Below are 12,763 nucleotides of genomic sequence, written 5' to 3'. Positions count from 1 at the left end.
TTGGTGGTACACACAGAACAGTATAACAAGCTTGATACAAATAGAAGAATAGTTGACTCTTAATTTAGTCACCCATTAAACCTCTGAGCTTAAAAGTCCTTAATGTTTCCTTGTATACTGAAACAAGCACATTTAGGACACTTCTTCTTCTGCTTTTATTTTTACACTGTGGTTTTTAAAGAGCATTTCCTATATACAAATGCTGTGAAACCCGTACAGGTCTTTTGAAATGCCCCTTCTAAATGTATATAGTCTTGCCTCGTAGCCTTTTCCGTCTCAGTACGCTGTGCATTACATAACGTGTCATAGCTAAGGTTTCATACATCTATTTCAGCTCATTCTGTCAACAAACCACCTGTTTCACATAGTCCGCATCTTATCATGTGACTGAATCCAGCAAAAGCTTCTTGGACATGTATGGGTCTTTACTGTTCGTGTTCTTGTTTTTTTTAGAATCAACCATGAAAAATGAAATGCTACTCTTTGTGGGTCTAAGTTTACTCTTTTTGTAATTTAATTGCCTAAGAGACTTTCAAAACTGTCCTGTCTGAATGCGGCTGTGACAGGATTTCATTCTTGACTCGAGAAATTGTTTGTTTCTCCCACTCCAATGGGGGAAAGATTGTGATGAAGTGTCTTGAAGGCCAAGAATTGCAGATTCGGTAGAAACATAGAGTCAAACATAAGTCCATTGTATCATCGTTTTAACATTATATTGGTTCTTGTATTAGGTATGACAAACTTACTGGAAAAGGCAAACTATCTGCTGAAAAGTTTGGCGGCTACTTTCTTGTCCTTGTGAGAGCTCAGTTCATTCACTTTGACCGTCCGGCCTTTTTTGATACCATTTCCATTCATTTGTAGAATTTAAGGGTTTCTGGGACTTGGATTTTGGACATCATGGCTCATTTACAATGATTGAGAAGTTATGTGTAGCCTTATTGCAGACATTCATTTGTTTATTTTTCATCCATGGATCAAAGTATTTTGGATTATATTAATATTACGCATCAAATTGCCAGTTTACACAGCAGAAGTCGTGTCTTTTTCTCTGTTCACTTCTTCCTGACTTGGCTCTTTATAGTTTTCTTCATTTTCCTCCTCCACATGGGCTCCTGTAGGCGTCGGAAGTGCAGAGGCGCTGTTTACGCTCATGTCTGGGTCCAAAACAGATACCACCTTCTCAAATAACTAGAGAAAAAAACACACCATTTAAATGTGATTTTACACAAGATACACTCTTAACTTTTAATACAGCCCTCATTGATCTGCCACATACAGTAGCAGCTTGTTAGTCCAGACAGCTGTCACCTCCACTTACTTCTGGGGTCATGTGATCCTTATAGTGCGGGAACATTGCCAGAGGATGCTGTTTGAGTTTCTTCTCAACAGCGGCCACATATTCTCTGCGAATCTGCTTCTGGATCATCTGCTTTGAAAAGCATGCATGTTCTTTAGAAACGCGCTTCCTGGGCTTTTGAGAGGAGTTAGTGGAGTTGTGGTTTGGAGGGTCATGGAAGATAACCGGTGAGACACCTCCCTTGTCTCGGGATAAGACTGACGAGCAATCGCTGAAGTCATCAATGCTCACTGTTACAAAACGGCAACAAGTGCCGACTGAGGAAATCTTGTTTGCTGGAGCTTTAAGATACTTGGTCTGCAACCTCTCCTTGTACCTGAGGATTAACAAAAAAAATAAGAACTTTACTAACGTTATAGAGCAGTTTGAGATACTTAAATATGTGTTGAGACAATATGGAAACTCAATAAATTAAGGAGAATTATAAACAATGGTACTTTCCCACAGTCAAACACTGTTAAGATGACTGTGTATATATACTGTATGTATGACATAATGACTAAAACTGTGAAATGTAGATTTAATTAAAGGACAAAATACAATATATCTGGCTGCAAACAAGCTATTTCTACGTTACTTGGAGAAAACTGGCATTTCATCGTTTAAATGTTATATAAGCTTGTTTTTTCCGACTGAAGCACATGTTTGAGAACAAATGTGCATCTCTATTTCAACCCAGTTGGACACTCAGCCCATACTTGACTGATGACCAGTCACTGTATCATATCTCTGACGAAATAGGAGAAGATGAGACAATTTATATTCTCTATCGAGCGCCTGATAGTAATTCAGGCATAATTCAGGCTACTTTGATGTGTCTTCTTCTTCATGTTGTTTCATAACTGGGTTCATTCTGTTGGGATCCTATAGATGGGTAGAACCTTGTAAGAACCGGTTGAATTCTTTCTGCCTCTTTCCTTGACTCCTCCTCTGAATTCTAAGTATTTCTCACCTTCCCTCGTTGCCGTCAATTGTTCTGTCCTCAGGCTGGTTCAGTTCAGGTGAGCAAACAGACAGAATAGCTATAAATGTTAAGTGTAATGAGCCATCACATTTGCTTAAACACTACAGTAAATCCTCAAGTGAAAGTTACAGAGGAACTTCTTTATTATTGCTGGTATGCCGGGCAGTGTCTTTAAGTCTTCAAGTACTGTCTAAAGTCCTCAACTGACCCGCATGCGCAAAAGACAATGATAAATATGTCACATGCAGCACACTGGGATTGTTACCATGGAGGCCGCTGAAGTCAGTGTTTACGGTTTCATTTATTAGTTGATGTGCAGTGGAAGCCAGCAGATTCGTGAGCAGATGATGAAGACAATGATGAGGAAGAAATGATGTTGATATGGCTTTTTGTGGAGCAATGGCTGCTACTATTTTAGGGAGGTGCGTGTGGAGGTTGCATTGTAAAAATCTGTATCTGATTAAAATCAATAGCCCAAAAAATCTCATTTTGACACTCTTTCCTGCAGTGTGAATGAAGGCTATAATATGCTTTCATTAAGATATTACTAATCTTACAAACAGTGGTGGAAAAATGACTATTTTACTTAAGTAAAACTAGCAATGTCATTCTGTCAAAATACTTAAAACGTAAAAGTCCTACACAATCTGAAAGGGGCCATTCAGCATAATGAGTAGGCTACCTTTTGAATTAATACTTTATCTTCAGCAACATTTTGAATGCAGGAATTTTACTTGTAATGGCGATATTTTACATTGGAGTATTTCTATCAAAATACCTCTAAGTACTGGTCCCTACTACTGGTCTACGTCACTGGTAGTACACTGTTAAAATACTCTGTTACAACTAAGTAAGTATCAGGATCAAAATATAGACCTCTTGGTTTAGTGAAATAACTCAATATGGATAATGGCCTATTTCAGAATGATAAATTATAAATCTGGATTATTACTAAAAATCCTCTAAATGTGTTGGTAATATTCTGCTATTATTAATTGGAATATCCAACTAGTCACTAAAGCTATCAAATATCATGTTGTGGAGTAAAAAGTGCAATAGTTGCTTCCAAAATCTCATGTAAGTTACATTCCACCACTTGTACAATCTCAACAAAACACCATGGAAACAACTGCTAATAATATATTTACTCAAAATGCAGACATAGACGACTGTTAGTGTTAGTTTCACTTACCAAGGGAAAATGGGCCGCGTGTTCTTTCTCTCCATCCCTCGTTATTAATATAACCTATTTATGATTAACTGTAAAAATCTTCAGAAAACAAACTTTCTTCGGATTTGTAGCTGGTTGACAATCAAAAATCTGTCTCGCGACCTGCTCCAAGTAGATAGTTTGTTACTTGGTAACTAAGGCAACGGCAGAGGCTCTTGTTAGGTAGGGTGTTGGGTTTTATGTGAAAGAGGAAGTTAAATAATCGTGTATGGGCACTATGACATAATAGTACTGGGCATGGTAGTTTTAGGTACGTTTAGCTGTTTACCTCATCCCACTGTATGAGTCAAATCAGAAGCACATATATAAAGTAAAAGTTATTGTCATTAAATAAGTCAAAATATCTCTGGATGGACCTTTCTAGTTGAGCACTAGGGGGCTCTCCTTGTTAGAGCATTTGCAGTTCAGGTTATGCCAGCCTGCACCACCTCACCATGCAACCATCATCTTTAATCACTGTTAATAAGAAAAACAACTTTAAATGCTGAAATATACTTCTTTAAGATGACTTAATCTGGATGTACTTAAGCCCTTTGCTGGAGTAGAAGTAGTAATAGCTCTATGTAAATAAACTATACAGGTAAAAGCCCTACATTCATAGTTTTACTTAAGTAAAAGTGCATAAGTATAATCAGCCAAATGTACTGAAAAGTATCCAAAGTAAAAGCATTATGTATTCATACATATTGCTTGCTGTTTAAGCAGAATTATAATTTTATTGCTGGTCGAAGTGGAACTGATTTTAACTGTTTTATTAACTTTTGTGATTTAAATATATTTCTTTTTTTTTAACTCTAGATATTTAAAAAGTAGTAGGGTACAAAGTATAATATTTGCCTTTTATCAAGTACAATAAAATGGAAAGGTTCAGTACTTTTGTAAATGTACGTAGTTATATTCAACCAACGATTCCTATTAATTACCTATCCACCTCTGCTTTTGTTATCACTTTTCTCACTGTAAACTGATGCTTACTTCTCACATAGCAGTAGTTTACTGTAATTGTGTGAAACTGCAAAGAGCAGAAAGCGAAGTGAAAGAGTCTGGCGTTATTCATGCCTACTTCTTTTTGCATAGAAAGGTGATTGTTGTTGACAGGATTTAATCACATGTCATTCCCTTCAGGGCCGATGAATTAGCTAATTAGCCCGAGTTCAGATCCCCAGACTCTCCTGCTGTTCAAACACCAGGGAAAGTACTGCAGGGACAGAGAGACTACTGTTTCCTCTCTTTCAGCACCGATGTTCCCTATTTATAGCGACAAACTAACTTAGTAAACAGTTTCAATGCAGTCAGTGAACTGTCTAACACGCTGTTTCAGTTTTTGTTTGTTTGCCAGCGACACAGTCAGCTTGATCTAAACAGTGACATTTGAATGCGCATTTGACAGCAAGTCCTTGTATACTCAGTTTTACATTTTGCTTAATAAGCTTACAAGATCCTGTTGTTGCTGGAGTTGTTAAAGCAGCAGCACCAACAGTGTTGAAAGAACTAATAACTTATAATAGGAAGTATGTTTTTATGCTTTACAAGAGCCTAGAATAACACACCATCAGCTGATGGAAAGGGAAGAGAACTGTATATCTTTTGTAGTTCTTTACAAAGTAAGCATAAAAATCCTATAAATATACAGCTGTTATTTCAATGCCAGCAGCTTTCAGTAAGATCTATGTCTTTGCCCGTCTGTAGGCTGTGAATGGCTCTGTTTATCACCCGAGTCGTCCCGAGCCTCTTCCTCTTGCCTATCTTTGCCTCGTGCTGTCCCAGGAGCGCTCTGATCCGCTGACATGATGCAGCAGCAGCAGCACCACGGACCTCTGAATGCATAACGTAGCCACGACAATGCTACGTCAGTGTGGTGCCACTTTCTCCGAGGAATTTCCAACTTTATTTGAGGATGGAGCTTCACTCATGTGACACCAAACAAAGTGTTTTAACAGCTTTCTCCGACATACCCACGTCAGACCGGGTGACATACAGTGACCTGTAGAGGCCAAGTGTCGGGTCAGGCCTTTTCTGCTTCTCTGCTTCTGTTTTTAAAACCACAGCATGCGTCAGAACTAGCACCGACTAGAAGTAAAGTGTGTCTTTACTGTGAAAGATCAGAAAACCAAATTTCTTCAAAACATATGCCTCTAATACAGGTTACATTAATGTTTTTATCTCACATTAAAACAACCTGTCCTTCTGAGGAATGGGAACATCATGTCTTGGGCCAAAATAGGTGATTTATTCCTTCCTGGATAAACTTGCGTACACACAGTAATATGTCCAGCGTGTTATCTATTTACTTCATTACAGTGAGGAAACGCCTGAAACTTTGTGTGCTCCAGGTTTTACCGCACCTTTCTTTCCATTTCAGAAGGATTTCCTTCTCACGCATCCCGATTTATAAAATATTGAAATATGACACCTGTGTAATTCGTCATTATCTACAAACAGCTCTCTAAATGGTTGCTCGAAGATGGCCTGACTTGGGAAAGCTCAGCCCCTTTGGGAAAAAAAATGGGAGTAGATATTAGGATGTGGAGGACCAACTAGTTTACACATGCAAGCTGCTATGCCTAATGTGATCTTTAATCCACTTTTATGAATTAATCCATGAACAAATCCATAAGTACATGGATTTTGCTAATATACATGAATTATTTCAGCACTTTATTTGCAATTGTTTTATCCAGAAAGGTTCCAGGAAAGCTGATTTTGCTTATTTGTTTGTTGGCATGCGTTCATTGTTTTGGTTTATTTGTTCCACACATGTACAATGAAATGAAAAACAAAGCAAGAGTACCATATTAATCGTCCTCCAGAGACTTTATATTTCTCATAAGCAAGATAAGTACAATTGGGGGAAACTGGTGTAATACACAGGAAATGTTTTTGTTTATGGTCTAATCAGAGGGTTCGGCTGCACGCTGGTTTTCCAGTGCTTTTACTGCCATTTTAACTGTCTTTAAACAGGTTTTAGGATGTTGAGCAACTGTAGAAAACAAAACCCCAGAGAGGATGCGCAAACCTCTAAACCATATCTGTACAGGATGCCCTACAGGTGTGGCATCACAAGTTTCAATGACCTCAATGTCCTTTGGTCAAGGTCATGTCAACTTTGGGTGAAATTAATTTGATTGGCCCCGATTCAATGTCAGAGAACTTGCTCCACTTGCCATATATTTAGATAGACTCAAGGACTAACTTCCTTGACACAGAACTTTTAGTACACAAACACTCAAGACCTTGTCAAGCTATTTTTGTACATTTTCATATAGTAATTGTGTTTTTTATTGTCCCTTTGTGTGTTTTTTGTATCCTTAATGAGACTATTAAAATGTAGGTAAAGTAATTGCATATAATTACACACTTAACCATCACAACTAACAATCATTTTAATTATTGATTGTCCATCATAACATTTCCCAGAGCCCATTTCAAATTCTTCAAATTGATTATTGTGTCCCACCGGCAGCCTGAAAGCCAATAATATTCAGTTTACAATTACATAAAACAGAGATCAGCAGCAAATTGCCGCATTAGAGAAGCTAAAACCAGACGTTTGGCATTTTTGCAAATCAACCATCAAAGTTCTTGCCATTTATTTTTCTGTCACTAAAATGATTGATAATTAACCAATATTTTCTGCACTATATTAACAAACTGCAGCTAAATAATACCACACATGTTTCTTAAGACTTGAATTAAGGCCTAGTACCTGCACATATCTTTATTCATAATGTACTGTCATTGTTTACAGTGATCCAGCCTCCAGCCAGAGTTGGCCACATCTTGCAACCTAACTTTTCACTTCACATTTAAATGAGTGAAGCAAAATTGTGGGCTGACTTCTTCAGACAATGTCGATAATGCACAATGAACACATTGTTGCATAACGCTCCTCTCAAACCTTGGGACAGCAGGGCTAAACGGGGGCACCGCAAAAAATAAATAAAAAAATCACACGATGCACGTCTTCAGAAGATGTTGTCACGAAGGTGGTGTGATTGCTGTGCCTCCTTGAATTCCCAAATTCACACTTTATTGCTCCATGTAGGAACAATGAGTTGCTGTCTCCTGTTACAAAACCTATTAGTAGAACGGTGGGAAAAGAACCACACCTACTCGGTCAAAGGAATTCTACGGTCAGTCTATCGCTTTACTGCTGTTGAGTAAATAAACTAAAAAGTCATAGCATGAGAAAATACCATACAATGGCAAAGAAACACCTCCATTGTTGAGTAAAGTACTACTGCCTGAATTATATTCATGCACAGTACTTGAGTTAATGTATAGTTACTTTCCAACATTGGAGTAGGGTTAAAGTATAAGACTAACATTTCTTCTGCCACACCACAGCAAGTTCTTTCTGCCTCTGTGATCCTCTCCAAGGAGAGCGAGGCATGGTTTAACCCAGGAATAAATTCAGTGTAGTGTAGTCTTCCCATAACACTTTATGGCCCTCTTTACATTCATCACTTCCAGTGAAAAGGTCTGCCCCTCCTAACAAGTCTCCGCTCCCAAAGCTATGCCTGTATATCAGTCTGCTTCCTTACAAAGGCTGCCTCTGCCTCCAAAGTTGCCGTGACTTAATGCTCGGTGCCAGGCTCCACCGTGGAGCAGCCTGGGGATGGTGGACACCGCTGACCGTGTCAAGCATGTATTTACAGAAAGAGTTAATGTTGTGTCTATTGTGTTGATATAAGGAGGGAGCTGCAGATAGGGAGGACAGATGATGGAATGTGACTGGTGGAAGATGTGGTTGCCTTTCACATTTTTTTTTACTTCATCTTACAGGCACTAGATTGTTGCTGTCAAGTAAAAATACCACTCCTCTAAATCTGTTTAGAGCAAAGCTGCCTTGATTTTGTGCTTGATTACCATGCAGTTGGCAAGATGGTTTAAACCATAGACTGTATATTCTATGCTTTAAACACGGGGTTGGTAGTTTTTTCTTTTATTCAAAGTTAAGATTTTCCAAACCATTATGAATTAAAGTTGAAACTGTAACATTTAAAACTGATACAGATCATAGTGTTGAACGGTAAACTGCTGTTAAGGGGCTTTGTTTTCAGTAGTGATAATAAATTCATTATATATTTTATTTAACAAAAAGAAATCTAACTCTCGGCCCACTTAAAGCATTTTTTGTGGTAAACTGGTCCACCACTTTGGTCCAGACTGAAATATCTCAACACCTACTTGGTTGATTGCAATACAATTTTGTACAGACATTCATAGTACTCACTAAATTAATCCTACCTATTTTGGTTATCTCTTGACTTCTCCTCTAGTGCCACCATAAAGTTGAAATTGGTATGCAAAACTAAGGACATTACTATCAGCCTCAGCTGTAAAACCCAACAAATTAAAAATGTAGTTAAGCAAATTAGCAAATGTTAGCATGCTTACACGCTAAACTAAGATGGTGAAAATGGTAAACATTATACATGCTAAACATCAGAATGTTAGCACTGTCATTGTAAGCATGTTAGCATGTTAGCATTTAGGTCAAGTTCAGCCTAACAAAGCTAGCCTGGCTGTGGACTCTTGGTCCTCTTATTAGTAGTTATCTCAATTCAAACACACCTGTTTATCCCTGTTGACTTGTTTACACACAAAATCCTTACCTCAGATAGCTTTGTTAGCCAGGGCGTTGGCCATCTTATTTGTACAGTATAACAAAATGTAATTTGAAGGATATGTTTGCACATTGCGTGTGCTATTGGATGTATCATTAAGAAGGTTGCATGTGTTTACATTTCGCCTCTGCAAAGTTTACCCATCAAACCTCAAACAGGATTTACTTTTGAGTAGTGACTATACGTGCTGTCAAACTAAACTCTGTGTTATCTTGATAACAACTTCATGTTTCACCAAGTGAGTTACGGACTCCCAAGAGAACCCTTTTTACAATTGTTGGGCGTGTGAGGATGGTGACCTTAAAGCGCTCCTAAACACGACCTGAAGTGATCCCACATGATCGAGCATGTAACCCATCAGGGAGAACACGATTAGCTGACTGTGCAGAATGTATTACACATCCCGAGAGTACCTACTTTCCCAAACTCATGAAAGAACGTTTGTGTCCAAATAAATGTGCTTGCTGTTGAGCCACATTTTTGCACTTTTGCTGTGTCTTCAAGGAGAAAACCAAAATCTATTGGTGCAAATTTTTTGGTGGGGGTCAAAATGTGTCGGAACACAATGGATGATTTGTGGGGACTACAAACACTAGTTCGAAGAACTTGTCCCAAATATTTACACTCTTGATAAAAGTCTCCTTGTTGTGGTATGGGCATGAATGCTCGCCTTATTCTCACCATGAACCCCCTTTCATGATGCTGTACATAGAGATATTCACATAAAAAAAACAGTCTCTAGTCATCAAATAGCTTTGTGTAGGCCTTCAAAGCTGGGTGTCTTCAGCTTCCAACAAGTCCAACAACAAAAAAAAAAAAAAAAAAAAGAAAAGAATTGTGTCGCTCTGCTGACCAAACATAAAAAGAGACCATTACAAAGGTTGAACTGATTTACCCCTCCTCACCCCTCCGGCCCTTTCTTTTGGCAGAAACAATGTTGCTGCATTACTTGACTGTTATCCTTCCCCCCCGATGATTTTCTTTAGCATTTTTTACTCCTCTTGTTTGAACAGATGCCGCCCCCCTCCTGCAGCCTCCGTCCTCTGGGGTTGCTATAAGGCTTAGCACAATGAGGTATAACTCAATTGCATTAATGCTGAAAGTCCGGCCCGGCAGTTCCTTCCAGTAAGCAACATCAAACAACATGATGTATATCACTTCCTAAGGAAAACTTGTTTGTTGTACTTTATTTATGAATGGATTATGAAAGAGGTCGCTGCATGACCTTGGTCAACTTCCAGTGCGTCCATTACTGTCCAGTATTTTATGTCAGGACGTATCCTGACCTGCTGGCCACCAACCAAACCCTAAATAAAACCCCAGTCAAAGTATAAATCTGTGAATAACAGTTTGAACAGGGGACTGAAGACAGATTTAGCCGGCCTTGTTTTCTTCTTCTAATCTGAACCGGCATCGCGTCCATTAGAATTCTGAGTAAAAAGCTCTTGAGATAAGCAGCTGTTGTTGTGTGTAAACAAGGACGGTGGTGGATTTAAATTCCCTGTGTCCTGTTTAAGCCTCAAACCGGTTGCATGCTTTGAGTGCCACGGAATCCAAAAGGTTGCGATTGATTTGATTTCGACCAGATTCTGGTTTCACATTCATGAGCTCAGTGTCGTGAATAACTGATGTCGTTAAAGGTGTGAAACCTCTTTAACTTCAGCATGCTTTGACTTACATTCAAGTGTTTTTTTTTCAAAGTGGCTCAAACTGCCATTTGTGCAACACTATATTCTCTGCAACGATGTTTTCATATTCAAAGAAATCTTGATTGCATTTAATACTTTTGCCGTTACCATTGAGCACAAAGTATCACTGTACTACTGTTACATCTGCTGCTGGGACCAAATCACAATTAAAAAAAAAACGTCCAACCAGCAGCCAAATGCTGCTTCGAACAGATGCCTGCTTGCTCTGCTGAAACAAATGGATTTATTGTAATGTAGTGGAAAGTCAATGTCAATGCTGTTTTTTCCTTTCTGCATGTCACATCGAGATTTACACCACCTACATTACCAATGATTACATGTCTGCAAATAAGGAACTGCTTTCAACAAAAGCCTAATGACACGTGGTCAGAGTCATGTACACGCTTCATTGTGAATTCACAAACATACTGCGTACACGGTTGTATTTTACAAGGTGACTGCACATGTACATTAGGCCCCTGGGCACCGACATGGGAGGAGAAGCAAGATGGCCATGTTTGTAGTTGTTACGCTTCCCTTACAGTGACATTTTGCAGGTTTTTAAAAAAAAGGCCCATTGATGCAGGTGCTATTTCTTGAAGCAGAGCTACCCTGAGCCTTCCTCTTAGCACTTATTGTATTTGTATTAGTTTGTTGCACTTATTGTATTCGTATTAGTTTGTTGCACTTATTGTATTCGTATTAGTTTGTTTCTGCACTATACTTTTGCTCTGGTTTATGCTCTTAGATGCTTGTTTAAGAAAGGAGATGCACTTATGACTTCTGGTGACTAGTAGTTCTCTTGAATACCTATGTTGAATACACTTATTGTAAGTCGCTTTGGATAAAAGCGTCTGCTAAATGACTGTAATGTAATGTAATGTAATGTTAAACTGCTTTGTTAATTCTACCATATTTCGTATATGTGAAGTGACATGACATCACTATTTTTCCACCTGAGCCCTGCCCACTTCAAACTAGTAAGAAGGGCGCAGATATAACACAAAATTAATAACCTATCTTTTAAAATAACCAAAATATCGTGTTTGTAGGGCCGTAACATCACACACAGAAGAAGGAGCTGACTAAGAATACAGGTTTTCAGGGCCTTTAATAAAACATGGGCTGTCCAGCTGTAATATGAAGGCGAAAAATAAACAAATATATTCATTTGTATGGTTGGAAAAATACTTAATATTGAAAGACTTAATCAGGGATCTCTGCTTTTAACTCTACCAAAAATAAACGTCAACATTCACTTCATCAGCAACATCCTGTTTGCACAATTGCACGAGTTAAGCATGCAAATGTAAGTGGAAGTCCTCTGAAATGTCGTTTGTTTTGTTGGCTTGGATCATATTCTAGTATATTTTACTGTGTTCTTGTGTTTGTCTGTTATCACCATGTCTCTATTTAATTCACACTGTTGACTGTGTTGCAGCTCTGCAGTGAGATTAAAGAGGACTCTTATGTATTAGTTTGTTGCACTTATGTATTCATATTAGTTTGTTGCACTTATTGTATTCGTATTAGTTTGCTTCTGCAGTGTACTTTTGCTCTGGTTTATGCTTTTAGATGCTTGTTTAAGAAAGGAGATGCACTTATGACTTCTGGGGACTAGAAGGCTGAAAACTCACCTCTTCATGAAGTACTACCCTGAGCCTTCCTCGTAGCACTCACTGTATTCGTATCAGTTCGCTGCACTTATTGAATTCGTATTAGTTTGTTTCTGTACTTTTGCTCTGGTTTATGCTCTTAGATGCTTGTTTAAGAAAGGAGATGCACTTATGACTTCTGGTGACTAGTAGTTCTCTTGAATACCTATGTTGAATACACTTATTGTAAGTCGCTTTGGATAAAAGCGTCTGCTAAATGACTGTAATGTAATGT

General features: G+C 38.4%; 1 protein-coding gene across 1 annotated transcript; it reads right to left on the bottom strand.

Annotated features, from left to right (window-relative positions):
* Window positions 1–881: 881 nt before the first annotated feature.
* Window positions 882–5,382, bottom strand: zgc:158260 (uncharacterized protein LOC571389 homolog). The gene is made up of 5 exons (XM_054610166.1): window positions 5,269–5,382; window positions 3,517–3,570; window positions 2,313–2,347; window positions 1,322–1,676; window positions 882–1,191 (listed from the first exon to the last, which is right to left on the bottom strand). Exons 1-5 carry the CDS (start codon window positions 5,380–5,382, stop codon window positions 1,024–1,026), a joined length of 726 nt encoding a protein of 241 aa, XP_054466141.1. The 3' UTR covers window positions 882–1,023.
* Window positions 5,383–12,763: the final 7,381 nt, after the last annotated feature.

The sequence above is a fragment of the Anoplopoma fimbria genome, chromosome 13 (assembly GCF_027596085.1).
Source record: "Anoplopoma fimbria isolate UVic2021 breed Golden Eagle Sablefish chromosome 13, Afim_UVic_2022, whole genome shotgun sequence".
Taxonomy (NCBI): Eukaryota; Metazoa; Chordata; class Actinopteri; order Perciformes; family Anoplopomatidae; genus Anoplopoma; species Anoplopoma fimbria.
Note: the sequence above shows the minus strand (reverse complement) of the source record. Positions and strands in the feature narration are given on the sequence as shown.